The sequence below is a fragment of the Dryobates pubescens genome, chromosome 17 (assembly GCF_014839835.1).
Source record: "Dryobates pubescens isolate bDryPub1 chromosome 17, bDryPub1.pri, whole genome shotgun sequence".
Taxonomy (NCBI): domain Eukaryota; kingdom Metazoa; phylum Chordata; class Aves; order Piciformes; family Picidae; genus Dryobates; species Dryobates pubescens.
The window spans coordinates 18,154,667-18,179,825 of record NC_071628.1 but is presented as its reverse complement, the minus strand read 5'-3'; the positions used below and the strand labels follow the sequence as shown (position 1 = coordinate 18,179,825).

The 25,159-nt window shown below is 40.5% G+C and overlaps 1 protein-coding gene across 3 annotated transcripts in view; it reads left to right on the top strand.

The window, feature by feature from the left end:
• Positions 1-25,159, top strand: part of RORA (RAR related orphan receptor A) — a 361,957-nt gene that overhangs the window by 327,972 nt on the left and 8,826 nt on the right. For 2 of the 3 annotated variants that reach the window (XM_054169266.1, XM_054169267.1), the window contains 3 exons: positions 13,729-13,814; positions 22,228-22,369; positions 24,021-24,416. In XM_054169266.1, the coding sequence (XP_054025241.1) occupies positions 13,729-13,814; positions 22,228-22,369; positions 24,021-24,416 (624 nt within the window). The remainder of the gene's footprint in view (positions 1-13,728; positions 13,815-22,227; positions 22,370-24,020; positions 24,417-25,159) is intronic. The other variant, XM_054169268.1, reaches the window with a different exon arrangement.

Here is a 25,159-nt window from a genome sequence, read left to right as displayed (position 1 = left end):
TTAGGTGTGATGGTCAGCATCTTCTTTTACGCATTCTCGTGATTACTTTCATTAGCTCAAATCACAGCTGTTGCCTTGCCTTGTCCATTGGTGCAAGGACAGAAGGTCACCACCAAGCTGAGGAAGTGGGGCCTGTGGTCTTCAGAGGCTGAATGCTCCCAGGGTAGTCTTTTCCCCAGAAAGGCAGAAAATTCTGCATTCAGGGCTACAGCAGTTTGTGCTACAAACAGGTTTGTAATGGACAACTCCCCAGAGAGGTGAGCATGATGCACCGTGTGCCTGGCTGCCCACTGTACACATGGCTGCTGACAAAGCTCCCAGCTGCTGGCTGTCCCACTTGGCTGGTCAGCCTGGAGCAGGAGGCTTGTCTCATTGATCAGATGGAGAGGGCAGGGAGATAGCCAGCTTTTTCCTGCCCCGTTCACTGTGTTGTCTGTGGAGGCAAAGCAGCAATGTAGGAACCAGGAGAAGGCCGATTTGTTGATTTAATTTCTAAACTTGTTTTTCACAATTGTGCCAGAAACAAAGAGACTTTTGTAAAAAAATAGATTGTATGATATTTACAGTGGCTTCTTCCAGACCTGTAATTTTACCTAATTTCGCAAAGGGCAGTCTAGTGTCTTGCAAACAATACCGTGCCAGTGTGAAGCCAAAGAGTGAGATGGGTGTTTGGTGCCTCAGCACCTTCAGTTTCTTGCCCTGCTGGTTTGCTGAAGACAGCCACTATTATCAGCTGGTGTCAGTGACACCCTCAACATATTGGGGTCTTTTTCCTACAAAATAGTTACTTGGTTTGCTTGTAGTCATTATTTTAAAATTTGCTATCTAAGCACATTAGTTTTATTGGTATTATTCTTTCAACAGCACTATTGGTTATTCAAGCCATTGTTTAAAAGCTTCTCTCTCTCTTTTTTTTTTTTTCCTTCTTTTTTTTTTCCCCCACTTCTTAAAAAGAGATTTGGCTTGGGGGAAAGAATTAGGAAATCAAACCCTTCCTTTCCCTTTTCAAACCTCTCAGTTTTCCAACCTCAAATAACTACGTGAAAGGGGTTTAACAACTTTAAATTGGATTTTGGAATGTCAGATGACTCTAATAGCCTTTGTACACAAATAACAACAGAAGAGCTGATTATTGTTTCTGGGCTCTGCAATGCACTTATGTAATCATTAATCTTGGCACTTCTTTATCTCCAGCAGATTAGGAGGCCGCTGTCATTTTGAAGACTGCCATTAAGTAGACTTTGTTAGTGTTTAAATATGTGAAGCTTAGATTTAAGCTTCCTTAATGTATGCAGTGGAGGTATTCTGTGGTACAGCACTGCAACAGAGCTGTTGTAGTAGGTTTCAGTCACATATCTGCTGCCATGGTCTGACCTCAGTCATGGTTTTATGTACAGTGTTTGTTAATCAGTGTCTGAATACACTTTGGAAGCTTTTTAAGCATAAAGCATTAATATATCTGTTTGAAACAGCAAACAAACTTGCTTTATCTACTCCTTTTCAGTAGGTTTAATCACTGAGAGGCAGGAAATTAAATGTGTAGGCAAAAGAAAGGGTTTCAATGAAGGTCATAGCACCTAATCTAATTGTGGCAAAAGAAGAGCTTCTGCTAGACCTTTTCATAAGCTTGTAATGTTCTAAAACACTTTTGTGGGCACCTCCTTTTTTTTTCTTCTTTTTTCTTTCATGATCATGGTCACAAAATGAAGATGGATTTGACACACTGAGTACAGTATATGCAGACATCTTGAGGATATAAAAAAGCATAGAAACAGAGCCAAGTTCAGGGACATGGAGTGAGCAAGGTTGGTGGGAGACAACACTGTAATACATGATTTGAAGAACATGGTGGGGGTTAAAACTTCTGGCAGGAGTGTTTTTGCAACTGTTTGCTAGAATGATGATGATTCCATTTTGTTGTAAGCCAGAACCTATAAAATCTGCATCTCTCCTGATACCATCCTGCATGTTCTTCCTCCGGGTGCAGTTTTTGGAAACTGGTCATAGCATTTTCCTCCTAGGCTCTTCTTTAAGTGAACATCTGAGTGAGAAGAACAGCACTTGCCCAGCTGCAGACAGGCAGAACTGACTGCACTCCGGTAGCTTCCCCCCCAGTCCTTGGGCAGCAAGAGGGGCCCAGCTCAATTCATAGAGGTGAAGTACCATCATGCAACTTCATGCAAGTCAATAAAGGACCACTGAGATTATAAAGAAAAGCATTCTCTCACCATGAAATCTGAGTGACGCAGTCAACAGTTGAGAGAAAGGAAAGGCTGTCAGTTTGAAATAGAACAGAAATGCCTTTTAAAACCCATGGTAGTTGATGGGTGACTGGTGCAAGAGCTGTGGGTGGGTAGCAATTGTCACTGGCAAGAAGTCTGTGTGGCCACATAACGCAGTGTCTGCAGGTCCCTTTCTGTAGACCTCTGTGGTAGCTGGGCCTGGTGAGTGTGCGTGCACCCCACCTGGCTTGTCTTGAGCGGTGTGTTGGGCAGTGAGTAAACAGGATGATTAGGAGCTCCACACACTTGTACACATTAAGGAAGAGTGGCAGCAAAATTACTCTGTGTCAGTGTTTCACTGTCTTCTAGGCAGTTCTAGAAGTGATGTAAGCTTCCACATGCACACTAATACTGCTTCCTCTGAGACAGGCAGAGGCTAAAAGAAGCATCTGTCTTGGAGAGGAAAGCATGATGATTTGTTCAGCACAGATTGGACCCGGTGTTAGAAAGAAGGCTATAAGCTCTTGATACATATGTGCTTTCTAGTCTTTCAGTATGGATCAGTAAACAGGTATCAGCTGGAGGTGTTTTGGTTTTGACTTCAGTGATATTTACTTTAAGTGCAGGAGATGTGGACATAATTAATATCTTGTGCTCCCCTCTTCAAAACCTGGGGGAATAGCTAAAGCTCCATTGGCTGAGGATGCAGCTTCCCTTGGAGCGTCCCTCAGTTTCATTAATCCTCTAATCACCTCTGAAGAGGGCTCATGAAGAGGAGCTCTGATAAAAGAACACATATGCACTGGGAACAGTGTCAATGGAGAGTATCCTTGGATAAAAAGGTGACCCTGTGTCAGATAGAAAGATGGATGATACAGACTTCAGAAGAACACTACTGTGAAGTTTGTTTCTAATAGCCATATATCGCAGAAGTGTTGCAAAATTTGTGCTCACTGTTGCTGCCATATGAATCCAAAAAGGAGGTGTTGGAGGGAGTTAATAAATGAGTGCAGCTAAAAGGCTTTTTACTGTTTAGAGTTCTGAAGTTGGTTTTGGTTGTTATTGTTCACCTCTTAGATGAATCATCTGAAAATGAAAATCTAAACTAGACATTTAGAGCACACCTTTGTGAGAAACTAATGATTCTACTTGGCATACAGCATCAAAGCCTTCTTAATGACATCAAATTCATGTACAGCCAAGAAGGAACAGAAAATATCTTAAAAATGCAGATGTAGTCACTTCAGAATGATGGAGTTTCCAGGCTGGGTTAAAAAAAAACCAAAAAAACCAACTTTTTTTTCCTGCAACTTCTGTTCTTCTCAAAGTAAATTCAGGTTTTGAGTGGTTTTCATCAAAGTGGAGCTCTCTTGTAAGGAAGCGGCTTCTGCACCAGCCGTCTTTGCCTGGCTGTAATTTAATCATACAAAATGCCATTTCTGTACACTCAAAGTCATACATCCTGCACTTTCTGCAGAGGCCAAACCCTTCACAAAATCTGCGCAGCCTGGCAAAACATCAGGGCAGAGCTGAATCATGACAGTTGGTTTAAAGGGACACTTAGCATATTCAGTTGCCTCTGCTTGTTGCCTCTTCTGAGTTCATTCCGTATTCCTTTTGCCAAAATTACTTGCTATCTCTTGAGGGTCAAACTACTGAACTGGAACTGGACCTGGCCAAATAGTAAATATAAAGGAAGGTGTTTGCATTGTAATGGGTTGCTAATCAGAGACAACCTTCTAAGAAGCTGTGTGAGGAATTATGAATGCTTGGTCTGAAAACTATGTGTGAGTAGAAAGAATGAGACTACAGCATTTTCCACAGTTAGCCTGTGCTCAGGTCTCACTGATTTAATATCACTTTAAGGATTCAGGAGCCTGTCGCCTTCTTAATTAATTTACGTGAAATTGTTAATAATTTCCACACCACGTTGCAAGTGATTAGCTTTCCCCAGGTGGTTTTGCATTATTTTTTATTCTAGTAAGGGTAGCTGCCATTTGATTTGTGCTAGTAGACAGCCTAATGAGACTATTGAACTGAGATGTAATTTTGCAAATGGACAGTGCAAATGGAGCTTCTGAACACAATCAAACGACAGAGGTTTCATATCATATAAAAGGGAGTCTAAGACTCTCTGACCCTTTCACCACTGTTCTAACAAGTCACCAAAAGATCGCTCCTTAATGAACACAGTGTAATTCAGCTAGCAACTAAGTTCCTCTCATAATCCTGCATGGAGTAACAACAGACTTTGCAATAGGGACTGAAATGATTGCCTTCATTCAATGTTGTCTGCAACCTATGGAACATAATTCAAGTCAAGGTTATTATGCTGTGATGATGAAATGGTGCTTAAAATTGAAGAATGGTTGGTAACTTCTGTGTTTTCCTACAGCAAGCAAATAAACAGAAGAGTTGAGATGTTCTCTGAGCCAGTACACTTAATTAAGGGAGAGAAACATGGAGGGCAGTGTTGGATTTAACAAGTTCCAGTCTTCAGGAGGCCAGGTCCAACACTTGAAAGTAGAAAATTTGACATAAAATGGGGGCTCTCTGCATTAATCTGCAGAGCAAATGTCAGAAGTAATTTGGTTTGCACTCTGAAATGCTAAATTATTAAAATATTTATTAAAATCGTTATTAGTATATTCTTCAAGAGAGTTGGGGGAAAATGAACTTCAGTACAAATATATTCAAGCTTTTCAGTACAAGTTACTTTCTGATGGGAAGGGGAGAATGCATTTAGTATTGTCACGCTAGCTCCAGGAAATACATGTGCTCTGAATTGTTGGTTCTCCAGATTTCACTTTTTGGTTTTCCTTTCCATTAATACTAGAAAATGAAAGACCAATATACAGACACTAGGGGGGAGAAATCAATGTAGATTTTGCTTTTTCCAATGTAAGAGATTAGTAAGTTGTAAAGACCTCGGTGTGACTGAGTGTTTAAGGGCATTCTCCCTGCCTCAAGGTGCACATGCATCCTGGCTTGCCAGCTCGCTTCTTTGTTTCTTTTCTTTATTTGACAGACAATGTGCATTGATTTGTTCTGGCAGCACACTGGTGTGGTGTAGATTGTGTCAGAATGAACTGTGCTTGTGCCCCTGCTGCAGATCTTTCTCTTCACAAATGCCCAAGGTTAGTGGCTATCTTAGGAAGAAATTAGTGATATCAAAACCTAAGTGAATTCTATAATCATGTTAAAAATATACAGCATGCTTACTGAATAAATGCAGTAGCAAATTGGAGCAGAAGTTGCTCAGGCTGGCAGTTACTGTGGTAATACCTCACACCTCTGTTGCTTCTAAAACCCTTATTTTGTGTAACTTTTGTCTTGAGCATTGTACTTGTCCATATTGTCTTGATGTGTAATTAATCCTATAAGTCTTGCTCATAAAAGTTGAAAGAAAGCAAGCAGGTGAAATGCAGACAATTATCAGTCCTGTAGTATAGTTCTGTGGCAACTTTCATCTAAGCAGTGCTGGAGATTTGTTTGTCTGGAGGTCTGCTCACTTAGTTTCTTGGGTCATGAGACCAAGACCCAAGATTAGTCAGTAAGTACCATTCACCTAAGATAGCAGTAGATAGAGGTAGAGATAAAGAACGATTATCCCAATTACATAGATAGAGACACCAACCAGCATCCCCATTCACACAGAAGTTCAGCACTATAATGAGGATTATAGGATCTGTTTCTTGACATGGAGTTCAGGGCTTTGGTTAAAAGTGTCTTGGATTTCATTAGAGTCACATGACTGCAGTGTCAGTGTGTTTCCTTGTGGGAAACTGCTTTTCTGAATTCCTTTAACAAGAATTACATTTAACCTAGTCTTCAAATTTAATCATACTCCAAACTGTGTTCACCATAGCCAGTGTAACTACTCTTCAGCCAGAGAAGAGGTTAATTTCTTTAACAACAGATAAATATTTATTCATAAGCACCTGAGCCACGAAGAGAGACGTTAAAATAGTATGGGACAAAACTGGTATTTTATGAAATTGGAAAGTCTCTTCTGACCCCATTGAAATAACCTGACCAGTCTTCAAATGCTTTGGTTTTGAAATTCATCAGACATCACACAGCAACCCTTCTCCCTTTGTTCTTCCCCTGTTCTTGTTCTTTGCCATTAAGTTTGGTTACTCTGTCTTGTTACTGTGCCTGCGCGTTGCATCCAGTAAATAAATCTCCACTATAAAAAGACAGAATTTGTATTCAGAATTAGTGCTTCAGTTTTTCTTGGTTTTATCTTACCCCCAGAAGAGTTGTCTTCTCATGCCACAGTGAACATCTGTTGGTGTGTATTTCAGCCATCTTTGTTATTTGTTTGGGTTAAAGTCATGAAAGTAATAACAAACCCGCCGCTTCCAGCACTCCCTAGAATTTGCAGACTGAGAATATGTTATTTGTATGCCCTGGGACATAAAGAGAGATTGATTCTCCAAAGAACTACATTTCTGAGCTTCTGGACAACTGAACACATCCTGATCATTTTGAGCCTGGGCTTGTAGTTCAATGGTTTGATAATACAGTTTGGTCTGTGGTATGGTTTCATAATGTGACCAGAGTCCCAAGCTAGAGTTGTCTCTACAAGAGAACAAGGGAAGACAAATCATTCTGTTTTCAGCTGCCAACTAGATTACTGGTCTTTTCTTCCCTCAAAAGTACAAGGAAAAATATATCGTCAGTTGCCTGGTGATACACATGTTGAGATACCAAGTTGCATTGCTGTGTCAAAACCAGAATGAGAATATTTCTGGATGGATAAAGCCATCAAGACAGTGGAGAGTTGTAAGGCTGTTATACAGAAGGAAAATAAAATCACTTAGTGTTTCAGACATGACAGAGAAGGGAAAGAAAAAAAACATCAGAGTTCCTCTGCAAACCATACATGGCTTTTTAGTATGTTTGTGTGCCTAAACACTTGCATAAGTCCTAGATTGTTTATAGTGCTATTTCCTCGATTTAATTTTTCTTTATAAGAGCTAAGAATATTATGATGGTCTGTTGGGGGTTCTCAGTAATTTTCTACTGGAATATAACGGAGACCTTACCACAACTTCATAGGAACAGTTTTCCCTATTAGAGAATTCAAACCATCTCCCATATAGCTTTCTTCTATTAGGTATCAGGCATTTTTGTTGAAGCCAGTGCTTCATGTAATAGCAAAGTTTTAGCTCTTTAAATTAAAATTTGTGCAAGTAAAACGTCGTGGCTTAAAGTAAAACAATAGACATAAATGTCAGTGATCCCGGCATGAGAATATGAGCTCTTACTGCACAGTTCTCTTTGATGTGTCCAAATCAGTAGCAAAGGCTGAAAGAATTTAGTTTAATTCTTAAAAGTCAATCTTGCAAGCCCCAGAAGTACTCAAGTTGTTCCATACTATTTATCATGCATCTCTTTTCATACTCTTTGAAGCCAAATGTTTTTATCATTCTGGAGTGCTGCATAGTATCAATTGACCTACTAAGAGGGATCCAGTTGTGTTTGGGCCCAAGCATCTAGTCTTGGCATTGCAGCATTTCTGCCTTGTTTGTTTGAGGTGTTGCTCATACTTTAATTAATACCTTGGTGGCCATGTTCGTTTCTACTCCACCCATCACACCCACGGACTTCAAAGGATTTGTACCAGCATAACCTCAGTATTTATTTTATTTTATTACAAGTGTGATTTCCTAAGGAAACAAGGCTTGGAGAGGTTGTTTGTGTTTGTCTCGTTTTCTACCCATTATCCCGGTCCTTCTCATTTCCAAAACACATTTCAGCCAAGCTGGAGAGCAGCAGCAGTCCCACAGATGTGTTCCTACATGTTTCATGAAAACCAAAAAACATACCCAGAAAGATACCCAAGTAGCACCCTGCTGCGGGACACCGTACAGCCCGAGGTCAGCGCTGGATAGGAGACTCTGTGAAGGAGAGAAAGATGCAAGGAATGTCCCATGTATGGGGAAGGTCTGTAATGGAATTTCAACCTTACCGGTCCTCAGAAATCCAATTGTGAGATGCAAATCTCTAAGGTACCAGGCTTTGTTAGCTCTTCTTGGGAGGTACTTGTTGCTAGCTCTGTCATTGCAATCTCCACTGGCCTGCTTGTGGCCAGAATGCTGTCCTGCTGGGGATTTTATAGAAACTAAACACACCTTTCACACAAAGAGTGGGCAGGTAAATTCCACCAGCCCCCGATCAAAACATTTACTGTGTGTTCCAGAAAGGCCTCCGAAATCTGCCATCATCCTTTAGAAGTACCCAAGGTTTAAATATTTTACTCTAGATGAGTGGGCAGATGGTCACTTAACATAGTGTAGTAACAGAATGGGCAGAGCTGTGCTGCCACTAGCTTTCAGTGCAGTGGAATTGCAGTGTCTGGTGAGCTGCAGGTGTTCAGAGGCAAGTAATTTGCAGCCAGCTCAAATTACTTAGGGTACATGACAGAGCAAATTATTTAGGTAATGAAGCTGAAAATGTAGGAAGATTAGAATATTATATAGTAAAATCATTCCTTGTTAATTCAGTTTGTGATCAGATATTATGTTGCTTTAAATACCACATTACATGCAGTACCCTTGTTTGAGTCAATGAATATGTATGAATGTGTCAGTGAATATGTATGCCTCCTAATTTAATCAATATAGTTACAAACAACACTAGCAGTGATGTCTGGCACAAACTGCATCCCTGTAGAAGCAGGTTAGCCCAATTTGTATATAGATCATGTTTATTTCAAAGCCCTTCCTAATTAGCTGCAAAATTGTATGTAGTCTGTGGGGTATAGGCAAGCCACATTCCAGGACAGGAAGTTAAACCTTTCTTGCAGTCAAAGAAGGCATAACTTCTTAACCAGTACCCTGAGACCCAGCTGCAGTCTGGGCTGTTGTACCTAGCCCACACCTAGCCTGGGGGAAGGTCCTCAGTTCAGCTAAAAATTTTGGTTGTGGTGCTTTCCCTGGAAAACCAGTGGGTTGCAGAAGGATGATTAGTGCCCCAGAGATTTTAAGACATGGCAGACTAACCAGTATAGGCTGAAGTCTATCTTTATATTGGTATTGACTTAAACAAAGAAAGTGTCTATGTGGGATTTCTTGATATTGCTGCTTTCAGAGCTGAAGGACAGGAGCTGTGATGGGGGAGCCCCATAGAAGTGCTTTCATCTCAATGGTGTCAGCATACACGGGCCATTGGGAACCTATGTACCATGGAAGGGAAAAGGAGCACTTTCTACACATGTTTTCCTTTCCAGAAAAATTCTAATTTTTTAAATTCAGAAATAGCAAGAGGCAGTGCAATTCACCTGAATTTCACCTTCTAGAAGTTAGGCTTGTAATTAAGGTGGCATGAAATTCCTTCTCTGGTGAGCAAAGAGGAGACACCTCCACTCCGGGGTTCATCTTGCTTGCCTTGAATAAGATGTCTCATGCCCCTTCTCCATTTTTCCTTCTCACTTTCTCTTTCCCCTTCTTTTTCTCTCTTCTTCCTCCATTCCTCATCATTCTAGAAGTGCACAAGACAATTAATTCCAAGTTAGCCCAGGTCAACTAGGTGAATCTCACCTAAAAGGCAGGAATGGGGACCAATCTTTGCTTCCATTGAAGAGGTCTTCCCAGGATACCAAATTTGAGGTGTCATATCCATTACAGATTGGAAAAAATGGTATTATCTGTGTGAATGTAGAGTTTAAAAATACCAGTGCGAAAGTAGGAGGAGTGGGAAGATCCTTTCTCTACCCTGAGACAATTAGTTCACTAGAAACAAATTATTTATTCAGACACTAACAGGAAGGAAAAGTCTTGTCTGTAGAAAATAATCATGTTAAAAATTAGGTATTTTAGTGGATGTCAGATGCCCTTTCCCATGGAGATGAGTTTGCCTTATAATGATTACTACCTCTGGCCCTTAATGGTCACCTCTCAGAAGGTGTGTCTGTAGCAACTTGTTTGATGTTTGCAGTGGGTCTCTGTGCTTGAGCTTGCATTTGTTGCTCTTGGTGGTTTGTTTGGGCTTTTATTCCTATTCATTGCTGCTTTTGGCACAGGACATCCTTGGTAGTGTTCTGGTTCTGAAGCACAGTTATTTCAGGGCATAAAAGATTCTTAGGCCTTTAATCAGGGAACACAAACTACATCTGTCACCTGGGTATCTGTAGCGGTTTCTAAGCAACCACAAGAGTTTATTTTTTTCTGCAATTCATATTTAAGAAATAATTTGCTCATGCATGAACGGGAATCAGCCTGAGCACCACCCCAGGAGACAGAAATTGTAAACTGTAATTTAGGCTAATTCTAGTCTAAAGCATGAATTAGAGTATTTTATATAATCTTAGAAAATAAACCATATAAATATATGTAAGCACAGAACAGGTACAATTAATGCGAGCACAGTAGGAAGCTTTAAGTAACTCTGGGAATGCGAGTAACCAAGTTGGAACATATTCTTGACATGTAAAAATATTTCCCACCTGCCTTGTTTGCATAAGAACAAGGTTTTAGCAAGTACATATTTGCATGTCAAAGTTAAAAGTGGGGAAAATATTTTCACCCTTGTAAGAAAAATGCATAATGTTGGCACAGGCAATTTGCATTTAGTAAGTTTAAAGTATCTAAGTCCTTTCATGCTATATGGAAGGTGTACGAACTTGTGACAGGGATTCCATTTCAATGAGTTGATTTTCAAAGGCAACCATGTGGAGCAGTAATTGATCCCAATGTATTTCAATGCATTAATTTGTAATACAATTGGTTATGGCAGTCCCAAGTGATTTATGCTTCTGAGATTCACTCCACTGTCCTGTATCTCAGAGGGAAACAGTAAGTTGAAGTTTTAAATACGTAATTGAAAGTACATACCTTGGAGGTGTAGCAAATTTGAGGAAATCTCAATTCTAAAACTAGACTAGATTTGGTGCCACTGCTCATCCACACAGTGGTTGGCAAATGCTGGCACAGCTGGAGCCTGTGAATCTGTGGAGCTGCTAACAGTAAAGCACCCTGGAATATGCATTTAGGACTAATTATGGCACCTTTTAGACTATTAGTAACCTAGCTTTAGGCCATCACTTTGAAGACATGTTACATTCCTTCAGAAACACTCTGCAAATGTCCTGTTGCTTAAGAAACAGGGATTGCATTGGCAGGCTTCATGGGTGATTTAACTAGTGTGCTAGAGATTGTAGATAAACAAGATCCAATTATATCATACCTATTCAAAATAAGGCAGTAATTATGTATATGAGTGAAATGTAAAAAATGCATTGCCAGGTAGCTTTTGAGATAAGCCTTGTCACTGCCCTGTCAAAGAAACTGGAGAAGTCTGCTGATTTGCTGTAGCAGAGCAGAAAAATAATCATATATTGAGGAGACATAACTCGGAATGGGCAGATCTTTTTCAGAGTTTACCCACAGGACTGCTCTCTGAATTTGAACTGCAGTTTACACACATTCAGAGTTCCTGTGAATTTGAGTCTGATCATTTTGTTCATGTGGAGTTATGTTACCCTTTCTGCTCCAAGCTTTGTTTGTAAACGTATGATGCTCTAGTCATAATTCATGTAACATTAATAAAATAGCATACACTTTATTTTTTCCCTTTTATTAGTTCACTTCCTGCTCCATTGCGTTTAATGTGTTAGCTGAGAGCAAAGTGAAATTAAAGGAGTTTTTGGAGGACTGCAGGGAAGAAGTATTTCCTTCCTTAAGTGTCCTAAGTAGACCTTTCAATTTTAGCCTATCATTTTGTTGTGGCAGGGAAGGTGGGGGATTAAAGGTCAAGAAAGCAAAGATCCTTAAGATGGATGCAGAAGCAATTGATGCCTGGCTGTAGAAAAGTATCTTGAAAGCTGCTGTTTGGAAACTGTCAGGAAAACAGCCACATAGTCCAGTAGCTGCTGAGCTTTGCTTTCCTCAGCATTTTTCTGCTGTCAGGTTCCTGGGAGCAAATGGGTATTATTGGGAGCTGCTCCAATCGTTGCATTTGATGATGTCTGGAGAATTGTTTGGAAAGGAGTATTTTAGCACAGTTATTACTGTGCTAAAAGTCTTTTGGTATGCTGGTTTATAGTTTTGCCCTGATCCTGAGGACACAACAGCATTGGAAGATGATTGCTGCTTAATAATAAGCAGTTGATTAGGGATTAAATGGTATGTAAAAGATGTAAAAGGCAATGTCTGTAAGAGTGGACATGGCTTTTTGAAACTGGTGTTAAGAGTACAACTAAAGTTACGTTAATGCTTCACAAGACAGCATTAGAGTAATTTTATGTGTTGTCACAGTCTGGATAGCCATAAACGGAATGAAATACCAGCTATCTGAAACAGGGTGACATCTTGTGAATGGATTTCAGGTCCTCACAGGAGATTAACTGCCACATTAATGTATCACAGTTAGAGACACAGCAAGAGCCATGTTTATGCTCCTCTTTGGACTAAGCCAGTTCAGGAAAACTGATGTAGCCTGATCCTAACATCTTTGAGGCAGAGAAAGTGCTTTCCTGGGATGTTTTTTCCCTTATTTGGGGGTGGTGGTGGTGATCTACCTAATGCATACAGTCTGAATTTGTGTGAGCACATACAAGCATATGTAGAATGCAGGCTACTGGTCTTGGGTACTGCAAAGCACCACCTCAGTGTGGTCCTATCCAGAAAGATCTGATGGCAAAGTAACAGCAGCCATGTACTCCAGAAGCTGTTGGAACAGGTATTCCTGAGCGTGCAGCAGTCCCTTCTTGAATCTGTGTATTCAGGTGGGAAGGTGCTGTGATTTTAGAGATAGATGCAGAGAGTTTTGTCACACATGAAACTGAATTCAGCAGGTATGTTTTATACATATAAGGTTGAATTAAAAAAATGTGGAGCCTTCACATCATGTACCCCTGCGGCATCTTGCCGACTGTGCCAACTCCTTTGGTTTTGGTAGGTTGACTGGAACACTGCCATGTCTTCCTCCCCGGTTTGTTCTGTGGCAGCTAACACACAAATATGGTACTGGTAATCCACTTTCAATTAAGATATGTGAACTTTTGATTTCTCCTGTAAAATGCAGCTGCTGTTTACCTTGTTACTTCACTAGGTTTGGCCAGTCATGCGAGATGGATGGCACGATGGTGGCCTTCCAAGTAAAGGTGCTGCATTTTTGGTGAGGGCAGACTTCAAAATTGCCTTTTACCATCTCACATGAGTAAGATTGGAAGAAACCTTTCTAGTGTCATCTTAGCTCCTTGGCCAAAATGTGAACTCTCCTGTTCTTTTTGGCTTTGAAATGCTGATTCTAGCCTTCTTGTGGGTTCTTAAGCACCTTCTCAAATGACCCATTTTAATAACCCAAAAGCTATTATATAACGAGCAGCCATAATTTAGTCCAAAGCTCTAGAGGACCCTTGCAGTTCAGCAATGAATAGTTAATGCAGTATAATGTTTAGCAGGTTATTAGTTTTCACTGTACAAATGCTGATCAGGGAATGCTTTTATAAGGTGTTTAAAAGAAAATGTAATTAACTGGTTGCATGCTTCTGTTGCAGCTCAAATTGAAATTATTCCATGCAAGATCTGTGGAGACAAATCATCAGGAATCCATTATGGTGTCATTACATGTGAAGGCTGCAAGGTAAGCTTCTAAAATATTAAGTCTTAAAACAGCATTTAGCCTTTTGATAGTGATTATTTTCCTTCTTTAAAGCATAAGCATTGTGCTGAAGTAGGATTGGTGGATTCTGAAGTAATGGTTTGACTGGGGATTTAAATAGGGCATTTTTGTGCCATGTGCCCCGCCCCAGATTTTGGGACACGCCTCACGTCATGCAGCTGTGCTTTGTGTGCCGTAAACTGTCTCTCTGTAACTAAGCAGAAGAGGTGCAGAAAGATGATCCACTTCTAGCATACTGCAAAGAATCTGTTCTTTGGATTCACTTGAGATAGAGGGAATTTGTGCCTTTCCTGATTCTCCCTTTTCATTTTTGCCTTGTAAATTGCTGAGAAGTTGCGTTGAAATACCTGAGGCCTCTCCAGCTTTGGGGTTTTCTTTTGTAACCTGCTGCAGTTATAGATCTGTTCCATTTGTATAGAAGGAGATGCACAAATTTCACATGCCTACTGTTGTTCAGCATGCTCAGCTCTTCCTGGTGGCTGTGCCTGTTCCTTGCAATGCAACCATTGCTGTCTAAGGTTTAGGCTTTGTATTTTTTCCTGGACATACAGTAACTAGAGAACAAGGATTGCACTGGAACCATTTGCATTTTTAGTTTGCCTATCACAACCAAGAACTAAATCAGACAACACTAACATTGAGCCAGAATGCTGTGGAGCTAATCATTCCTTTTTATCACTGGTATGGAATTAGTGCTAGTTTGGGCTGACAGTGCACACAGCTGTGCTCTAGTTTGTTGCTTTCTTCATGTATGTACATGTTGCAAGCCCCTGCTGATAGGTTTTCTACTGTTAATCTACACTTCAGGTGCAAAGAATTTGTATTTATGAGGTTTTCGTCAGCTCTCCTGACACGCTTGATGCTACACCCATCTTCCAAAAGGAACCTCCTCGCTTTCACGTTATAGAGATTTCTGTTGTGTTTTTCCAAGGCAGATTTTCCCATATTCATTAATACATTTCTCTCAGTCTTTTGGAAGTACTGAAGTATTGATAAAAAGACAGAAGGGGGAGAAAACCCCTAACTGTTAGAATAGTATGGAACAGCACCTTCTGCTCTTTGTAACTGCTCTTGCTGTGGAAAATGTAAGAAAGGCACTGCAAATGTGGCTGAGCAGCAGTTAGCAAATTTCAGCTCTGTGAAGTGGCAGACATTTGCAGAGAGAGGTCTCCTGTATGACTGTCCTCTCAAAGAGTATCAAGTTACGTTGAAGGTCCAACACTTCTTTAACCTGAGACTGCCTCATGATCACTGCTGAACACCATTGCCCACAGGCTAAGAGTTAATATAGCACTAATGCTTGTCTACAGGAAAGATGCCTTTCTCAACATGGCTTGTTGCAGAATGGGAACAGGCTGCCAAAGGACAGGAAAAGTGCCAGCCCTGTTACTTTTGCTTCGTCTTCATATAGTTCTTTGGCTTTGCCTTCTCCTAAATCTTGTACTTATGAAAAGCCCCCACCAAAAGCAGCAGAATGGCTGCACACAGAAAGAAGCAATACAGCAGTCACATCAGGTAGTACTTAGCACAGACATGTCCATCAAGCATTTCTCCAGCAGTGTCTATATTTTCCTGGGAGTAAGTACAAATGTGAGTTAGTAGGAGAAAAGTCCATTGTGTACCTGCAAGCAGTCATAACAGATGGTAGCATGATCATGCAAAATGCACACTCAGTCACTCAGTTCCTTACAGTTTTGGAATTCTGTACACATCCAGTTCTCTGGGAACTTCGTGCCATCCTCAGTCTGCTTCCAAGAATCCCACCAGAACTATCAGCTGGTGGGACAGTGCAGAAGGCAAGGCAAGTAGCTAATTATGCTCCGCACACTGAAACCCATCCAAGCCTCAAAAGCAGAGTGTGAGTGAATGAAACAGACAGTGGCCCAATGACAAAGTGAGGCATCTTCTCCTTCTTTTGAAGTAGCAGAATAAAGTTTTCCAGCCATACAATTTCAGGCAGAATTTTAAAGCCAACGAATGTCAACTTAGAAGTTCACTCTCCTCGTATGCCAGGGGCAAGATGACCTGGCCTGCACATAGTGACAGATAGGGGAGTGCTAGTGGGCTCAAGTCACAGGAAGAGTTTAAATTATGAAGGCCTAGACAACAGTTAGAATGCCCTGCCACAGCCAATGAATTGTGTTTGTGCTGTGCTCTTCCACAGTAATATCAACAAAGTCTCACCCAACAGAACTATTTTGGCTGGTGAAAAAGTTGGCATAGCTTGGCTTCTGCAAAATGAGCCAGGTGTGTACTGGTATGGGCTTTTTTCTCCCAGCTTCTCTGTGGCTATGATCTTTGCAGGTTTGAGCATGCTTACATTGCTCTTCATGTTATGCTAAACCTTCTGTTGTAAAAAGTACTTTGCTGTGAAGAGCCATCTCCCACTTGTGTGCTCTGACTCCTGGAGCTGATGTCCTGCACCACAGACAGTCCCAGAGAAGTCAGTGAGGTGCAATAAACCCATCCATGTGCATCAGATTGCAGGATCAGGGCCTTAGTCATCAGAAGGGAACAGATGTGCTGCTGCCCTCTCAAGCCAGACCTGTCAAGAATGATCTACAGGCAGCAATAGCAGCAGCAGAGTGGGATGGTTTCAGCTCTTATGTTTGTCACTCCAGTTTGGTGTGAATGTTAATAGTAACATTAACTTAAGTGTTACTGTGTAAATACTAAGAATGTCCAGAAATATAATGAAGCCAGAACATAAAGACCTACTCTGCAATCCTAATCTGTTATCATATATAAAATCACAGACAAGTTCTTGCCAAACCTAAGTTCACTAACCCTGTTGCTCTCTACAGGTTTATGATCCTTACATTTCACATAATTTAAAGTTTTCTGACCAGTTTTTATTGTTATATTGCATCTCACATAAGTAGAATCAAAGATCTGTAACGAAGCCAATGGGTATTTCTTGAAGTTTTCATTTCCTACCTTGCTATGATGTCGCTGGCTGTGCTTGCACTAGCACCACTGATTGCTTAGCTAACACCATCAACCTGCTTAGCTGAATTTGATTCTGGATTCAGAAAATAAAATTTAACACCCCTTGCTCTTTTTTCCCCTTAGCAAAATAAGTACGTTTTTAGCCATACTTTAACTACGAGGGCTTCTGTGGCTTATTGTAACCTCATTTTAAGAGAGTTTGACCATTGCTGATACTCAGTACACACCATATAAGACTTGCTCAGAAGCATGGATGAAGAACAACACAAAGACTGTACCATAACTCAGAAATAAAATTACATTCTCTTGTCTAAGACTGGAAATGTTTCTGTTGTAGTAGCACTGCTGAAAAAACCTAGCATGGAGCACTTCCTGAACAGTTGCTTGTGGGAACCCATTAACACCCTTTTGCTCTGCATTAGGGTGCAGAAAGGAGACTGGTTGGTACACATCTGTATTCTTTGCTCATAGCTGGAAGTTGAGTACAGTTCAGCATTGTCAGAAAATCCTGGAATACGTCAGGACATAGCAAAGCATTTAGTTTGAAATCACGGTTTTGTTAATGAACTTTGCCCTCTACAACTACCTGAAAGGTGGTTGTGGACAGGAAGGGGTTGTCTCTTCTCCCAGGCAACCAGCACCAGAACAAGGGGACACAGTCTCAAGCTGCACCAGGGGAGGTTCAGACTCGAAGTGAGGAGAAAGTTCTTCACTGAGCGAGTCGTTCGTCATTGGAATGTGCTGTCCAGGGAGGTGGTGGAGTCACCGTCCCTGGAGGTGTTCAAGAGGAGATTGGACGTGGCACTTGGTGCCATGGTCTAGTCGTAAGGTCTGTCAAGACAGGTTGGACTTGATGATCCTTGGGGTCTCTTCCAACCTTAGTTATACTGTGATACTCTTTAATTTACAGATGCAGTTACTTGCTTGTGCTGTCAGTAGTGTCAGTTCATGCTGAACTGACCCAGGATAGTGTGGTTTCTCTCTTTTCTTGACCATATGCAGTTGGTCTGTAAAGCCATCCATGCAGGGCATTTCTGGGCATTTCTCACCTTTTCAAAGGTTTGTGGGTGCTGGCTTTGTCTCTTGTGTCTTTTAAGACTAAGAAGGTCTTGTTCTTTGTAACTACAAGGAATGTCTGTCTTTGTTGCTTCAGAATCCAATACCTGGTGTTTTGTCACTTCCCATCTTGCATTACTTCACTTGTTCCATTCATTCACTTGGTTTACTAACCAGTTCTTCATTATTGAACCTGGTGGGTCTTATTGCTGTTGCAAACTTTCATCTCAAATTCATGCTTTGGAAGCTTTGTTTTGTCACTTTTTGCCTAGTCAGTTTCAGTCAAAGGATGTTAGAAATGAGCCATGTTACATAAAAGGCTAGTCAGAAGCCTCATATAGCCTGATAAAAATGGTTTCACCCCTGCCTTCATTACATAGGTAAAACTGATTATTTTTGTTTTAGTGGCACTATAGCTTTGTTATCCAATACTTCATTAACAAAGTTTATTAAACAATATTGTCACAGCACCCTTGCAACTAAAATACGCTTATTGTCATAAAGGGATTAAAAATCCCGTTTGAATGTTTACCTCTCTTTCATACTGCAGTGCATTTGTCTGATGTGTCTTTGAAGAAAATTTGCAATAGTTTGCTTTAGAAAACAGAAAAGGAATGACACCCCCACCAACTAATTGTTAATTGCTGAGAATATTGCAAAACTTAATGATACGTGGAAGTCTTTAAGTATTAGCCATAAATCATGGGATTATGAATAAGCCTTTGTTGTCACAGGATTGCATACAGTCATTCCAAAATGTCTGCCATTAGGATGCAGCAAGGCAGCTGTCAGCTGTTTTCTTGTAATTAAACAGCCAATGAGCAGCTAATTAAGACATATGTGTATACAGAAGTGGAAGTGGGTATGTTAATGAACTGTAGGAATCAATTCATTAAATGAAAATTTGTCAAAAGACCAAACATGAGATCAGCATTTTCAGCCTGTGCTGTGATGGAAAAGGAGTCTGTGATGTGCCGTGGGGAACATCAAGGGGACACAATTGGCTTTTCCCCTGCTAAGGAGCAAGCTTAGACACAAATGTCTGCAGCACTGAGCCACTGCGCAGTGAAGTTATTGACACTATTAATAGACTTTGCAAAACCTGCTATTTACATTTCAAAGTTCTTATTTAACAAGTTGTTTTTCAAACTGACTTTGCAGATGAAAAGTCCTTCCACCCTTTTTTCCCAAATTTGATTTCTTGGCAGCATAAGAAAAAACATACATTGTGCTGTGTATATCAATAGGAGTCTGAAATGCAGAGATGAAGCTATGGCTTGCAACCTGTTCTGCCCATCTTCTGGTGCTGTGTTAATACGTCTCCATAAAAAGGGTGGCATACAAAGCTCAGTGACGCCTCATCAAAATCGTCTGGATTTTTCTGCTGACAGGAGAAGGAGGCAGGGCTCCATGCACTCACTACTAGAGGCCTTGGTTCATACCATGCCCTCAGTCAGAGTGGTGTCACAGAGTGACATTTTTAGTGCAGCAGTAGTTTCATTGGTGTTGGATCTATAGGGGTCCACTCTGCCTGCGGCTCATTAGGCAATCATCTGAATATGAAATAATGTTAATGGTTGTGAACATACATGCAATTAAAAACATGTGGCCTGGGCTGGTTTGCATAATGCTTCAGTGTATACACATGTACCACACATGCATCCACCTCCTCCTTCCTGGTGGAAAAATTACAGCTAGCTTTGTGCCTCTGGCAAAAGTAAGGAAATAGAACAACAGAACAGAGCATCTCTAATTCTCTCCTAATAAAGGGGGTTGGGGGTTGGTGTGTGTGTGTGTGTGCAAACAACCTAGGAATAAACTATTACAGAAGGATCCTGCAACAGGGGCTTCCCCACAGGTCTTACAGTGATATGAGAGTCCAAGGAACACCAGAAGGTTTTAAAAATTGACATGTAAGTGACAACAATATAAAAGAACTCTGAGAGTAAAAAAAAAAAAGACTAGTTTAACTTAATTGTCAGTTTAATCCCCAATCCCAGATATGTGTGTTTTGGAGCTCTCTGGACAAGTTTACATTCATTTCTAAATATTTGAAGTTTGCGGCAAGGGTGGTTGTTTTTTTTCACCTACTTCTGATGTTTTAGACATGCCTACATGATAGTATAGGGTTTGTTTTTAAAAGCTCTCTACTACATCTCTGGTTTATAAAGTGCAAGTGCTTTTAAAGGCCCTAGTTTCAGGAAGTTCTGCTCGATTGAAAATTTAGCCTCAAGCTGTAACTTAGCTGATACATTGTACACTCAAATGTATTGAGCAGCTGTATCTCTAGGGAGAATCTGGAAAAGCAAAAAGCCCAGTATTTTCTCCATTATAATACTAAAAATAATCCTCAGCTTGACAAGACCATTCTTACTAAAGAGAAATATGCCATGCTAGCAATACAGACTCTGTGTATGTCTCAGGAAAACATCTTTGATGTTCCTGAGCCAGGTTCACTTTACATATTAATTAAGCTGACTTTCAGAATCTCAGTGGTGGCAGAAGATTCCATACAGTTTATATTGTGACCATGTCCTTCAGTGCAACAGTGCAACTGTTAAAGTGTTTGGAGAACTGACATTTTAAGGGACAGGTAATGCAGAGATGCAGAACCTTGATCATTAGGTTTCTATTCAGGTCAATGTTGCTAAAGACTTGCATGGCACTCAGATGTGTGCTTGCACTGCAGTGACAAGCTCCATTAAGGGTCCTAGGAGTACTGGAAATTCAGTTATCTACTTGGTTAAGAATTGGCTCCTCCAGCAGTTTCAGTCATGATGTTTCCAAATTTCTGTGCTGAAATGCACTCAGTCAGAGCTCAGTATGTGCAGTATTTTCCATCTCAGTGACAATCTCACTGTTGAAAAACATTTAAAAAGCAGTTGAAAGTTCAGTTATGCAGAGTCAAAGACCAAAATAAACGGGTAAGGAACAATGTCCATGAAAACAGAATTCAAGACAGGCACCTTCAAGTCTCCTCATTTTCCTACACTCCAGGTTTCTTCACTAAAGCTTTTATTAAAGTGGCATAACGTCAAAGAGTGGTGCTCACTTCATAAGATCCATAGAATGGTTTGTGTTGGAAAAGACCTTAAAGATCATGTAGTTCCAACCCTTCTGCCTTGAACACCTCCAGGGAGGGAGCATCCGCAACCTTCCTGTGCAACCTGTTCCAGTGTCTCACCACCCTCACTGTAAAGAATTTCTTCCTAATCCTCAGTCTAAATCTGCCCTCCTCAAATTTAAATACATTCCCTCTCATCCTTTCACTACAAGCCCTTGTAAAAAGTCCCTCCCCAGCAAGGGGCTTTATGTCAGTGCTGTGTCATGTTTCTGTCTGCATGAAGTTTTCTAGAAAGTCTCTTACTTGTCTTGTAGTATTCTTTCCTGTTGTTTATTTCACCAGGCATCTGGACAGAGTGTGCATGTGCTGAGAATGTGGCCTTCAAATAAATAAAACATTGGTAAAAGTTCAGCTTTAATTAAAAGGTGCCCAGCCTTTCTGAGGAAATATTTTCTTTGCAGCACTATTAATTAATCCATTATATGGCAACATAAAACTAAAATGCTATGCTCACTGATCTCAAATGCCTCTTCAGAATGACTACAGCTTCACGGAATCCTTGTGAAGTAGGTATTACACGCACACCAGCTTGTGTTTGGACAGTCTGTGGCAAAAAGATGTAATGAACTTCAAAGCAAACAGCTGGCATAGTGGTTAGTAACATGTACCATTCTGATGGAAAGAATGAAGCTGCAACAACTGCGTAACCTTCCATGCTACCCTCTGGAGATGGTCTAACCATTGCACTTGACTCGAGAGGGAGATAATATGTAAAATCTATTTCAGCTTCCCCTCGCCTTAAAAAGCTAAATCCTGCACCAAGCTGAACAAAATCTTGAAAAATTGTTCTTTGTGGAAGGAACTGTTCAGCATCACACTCTGTATTTTTAATCACATAACACACACTGGTGAGGATGGACATCAGAGCTTGCCATTGTCATCTCCAAAGAGCAGAACAGGAAGATCTGTGCTGACCTAGGAAAGACAGGAAATAAGGAAATCTGGGTCTGCACTTCATTTTTATTTCCTTTGGAAAGAACTGGTGTGCCATAGGTAATATGGGATCTGTAAAGTCAGTGAAAAAAATAGGTAATTTCTGTACTTGTCATAACACTTTTTAATGAATTGTTTCCTACTAGGTACTGGTTTCTGTTTATTTGTAGGAGAGAAAAAAACCCAAACCTCTGAACTTCCTTTAGTTGACTGTAGTACATTTGAACTATTAGGTATTGAATGTTTTGGAGTCTTTATGTGCTCCATCCATTAACAGCTTCTTGACTTCTATTTTGCAATTCTGTTTTGCAGGGCTTTTTCAGAAGGAGTCAGCAAAGCAATGCTACATACTCCTGTCCTCGGCAGAAGAACTGCTTGATTGACCGAACTAGTAGAAACCGCTGCCAGCACTGTCGATTACAGAAATGCCTTGCTGTGGGGATGTCTCGAGATGGTGAGCTCTGCTAGTGTGTGAATGACATGCAGAAAGCAAAATTGTGTTTAGTATGTGGTGTGTTCAACTAAAACAACCAGAAATTTAGGAGTTAATCATGCATCAAGCTGATAGTTGAAAGATCACCAAGGGGTTTTGGTATACTGGTATATATTCACATAAATACCTATAGACCAGGGCATGTATGAAGTTCTTGGATTTTTACTTTTTACTATTATTTTTTCCCCCTGCTCATCTATTCTAGCTCCCAATTAAGAGCATTGCCTCTGGTCACTTCTTGAACATGCAGGGTTTAGTCTATATTCATGCTTTCTCGGAGTGTTCATTCCAATTTAAGTGACGTACTCTAGTTGCAGGTAGCACTTTGCCTGCTGCATTGGTACAGATCAGAACTGATTCACAATGCATTGAGAAATTGAAGCATTTGGATAATGAACAGCAGAAAAATTGCGAAGAGAAAATAGCATGCTGTTTCCTCAGAGAGAGAGTTCTGAAGAAAATGTGTTCCAGTGCTGTTAATCTTAAGTTCAAAATTACACCTAATGTAATGACAAAAACCCACCTCTGTAAAATGGGAGCTTATGTAACTCGATCAGAACTGGATTTGCAGCTGATACTGGCACACCTCCCCCATAGATGTAATGAAACTGCCATCACTTACCCAGTTTGAAGATCTGACTCAGTCTTTTCCCCGGCCATAGTGACAACAACACAACATGTTCTACAAATGCATATGTATTACTCTACATACATGAGGCCTGTTTAAGGGGACCTTTTTCAGTTGACACTTATTTCTTGAGTTACATTATCTTAGTTTTTGTTTTACTGGCCATGAAAATAAAAACCTGAAGTGGTTGACCATGCCACTCTGACATGTTTGCTCTCTTGCAGAAAAGTACAAGGTGGTAGTTACCTCCCTAAACTATGAGGCTTTTACAGCTGACATAGGGCCCAGAAATCACATACTATATTCTTAGGAATTCCTCCATGTTGCAAACCATTTATTTCTGATGGCTTACACTTACTATTAATACTTCTTAAAGTAGTAATAATTTTATGATGAGAGATATACATGTGCATGAACACAGCATCCATAGTTTTAGCAATAATTTACCAGGTAGACATTTTTGTTTGTCAATGAGCTGCTCTGAAACCAGGTTCTGTGGTTCTTCCCCTGTGCTGTCTGTAAAGCTTGCTTTTGATACTCTGAGACAGATCCCCCCCATGTTTATATCTACATCTGGGTTCACTTTGTAGTATGAAGATTCAGCCAGCAGGAACTGGGCAGCTCACCTCAGGCCATTATATTGTGCTTCGGCTTCTAGTTTTCTAGGTAGTATTTGAATGCTGAAGAGATGTATCTGGCAGCTTTTGCAGAAACATGAAATATTTTTTGTAGAGAAGTGGAAAATCAATTAAGCTAAAACAATGACTTCCAATAGTCCAATTTTAGTAGCTCATTAAAGCTGTCTTTTTAAAGAGTAGATGCTGTAGCTCTGTTACCTATAACTGACAAGTGGTTCTTAGTTCTGCTCTTCCTTTTCTGCCTTTGCCTTTTCTACTGTGTCCTTCTGTGTAGCATTTAAAGCCCCAAGACAAATGAAGGTAGTGGGTTTGTAGAAATGTAACACGCTGTGTGTCTGTATTTCAGCTGTAAAGTTTGGTCGAATGTCAAAGAAGCAGAGGGACAGCCTGTATGCGGAGGTGCAGAAACATCGAATGCAGCAGCAGCAGCGAGACCACCAGCAGCAACCAGGAGAGGCAGAACCACTAACACCAACATACAATATCACCACCAATGGGTTAACAGAGCTACATGATGACCTCAGTAATTACATTGATGGGCATACCCCTGAAGGTAGCAAAGCAGACTCTGCAGTTAGCAGCTTCTACTTAGACATACAGCCTTCTCCAGATCAGTCGGGTCTTGATATTAATGGAATCAAACCAGAACCAATATGTGACTACACACCAGCATCGGGCTTCTTCCCTTATTGTTCTTTTACAAATGGGGAGACCTCTCCAACTGTGTCCATGGCAGAATTAGGTAATGAGACAGAAAAGCTTCCATTGTAATTGTCTTAATAGTACCCTTTGGATTAAAGTGACACATGTAGGCAGGGAATAGCAAGAATACTGTTTTCAGTACAGTTCTGCTGCAAAGTGCACAATACCCTAACCAGGGTACGTGGTGAACATCTTACACAGCTGGGCTAAAAATCCCAGGAGCTTGTGGTTGATCAGCTCTAGTAACATTTGTTTTTCAGCCTTTGTAATAGAATCCTGATTAACAAGCTAATTTTTAGTGCTGAGCTACCAGAGTATTTATTTATTTGCAGATTATTTTTGAACATTTTATCTTTTTTTTTCATCACCACAGTACTCGTATTTTCCAATGAAAAGCGATGAGGCTGATTTTGTTCTGTTCTTTACCTGTGCCTGGGAAATACGAAAGCAAAGCACCAGTCTGATCTGAGGGCCATCCTCCTTGCCACTGGTTGAAGAGAAACTAGCTCCAGATAGTTAAGAAAACGTTCCACTGTAGGAAGTTCTGATATTTTCCTTAAGAGCCTTACAACAACCATGTTAAGTAGTACAATTTGCTTGAAACTCTTCCCTGAATCATTACACTGGGGCTGAATTCCACAACCATGACTTGTCAACATCTGAGACTCAAGTTAGAGCGTGCTGTGTGAACTGGTTATAAACAAACTGGAACAGCACATTAGAAGTAGCTTTAAGATTCTATTAATTATATAAGCAGTCAGGTATTTAAAACTGATTTTCTTG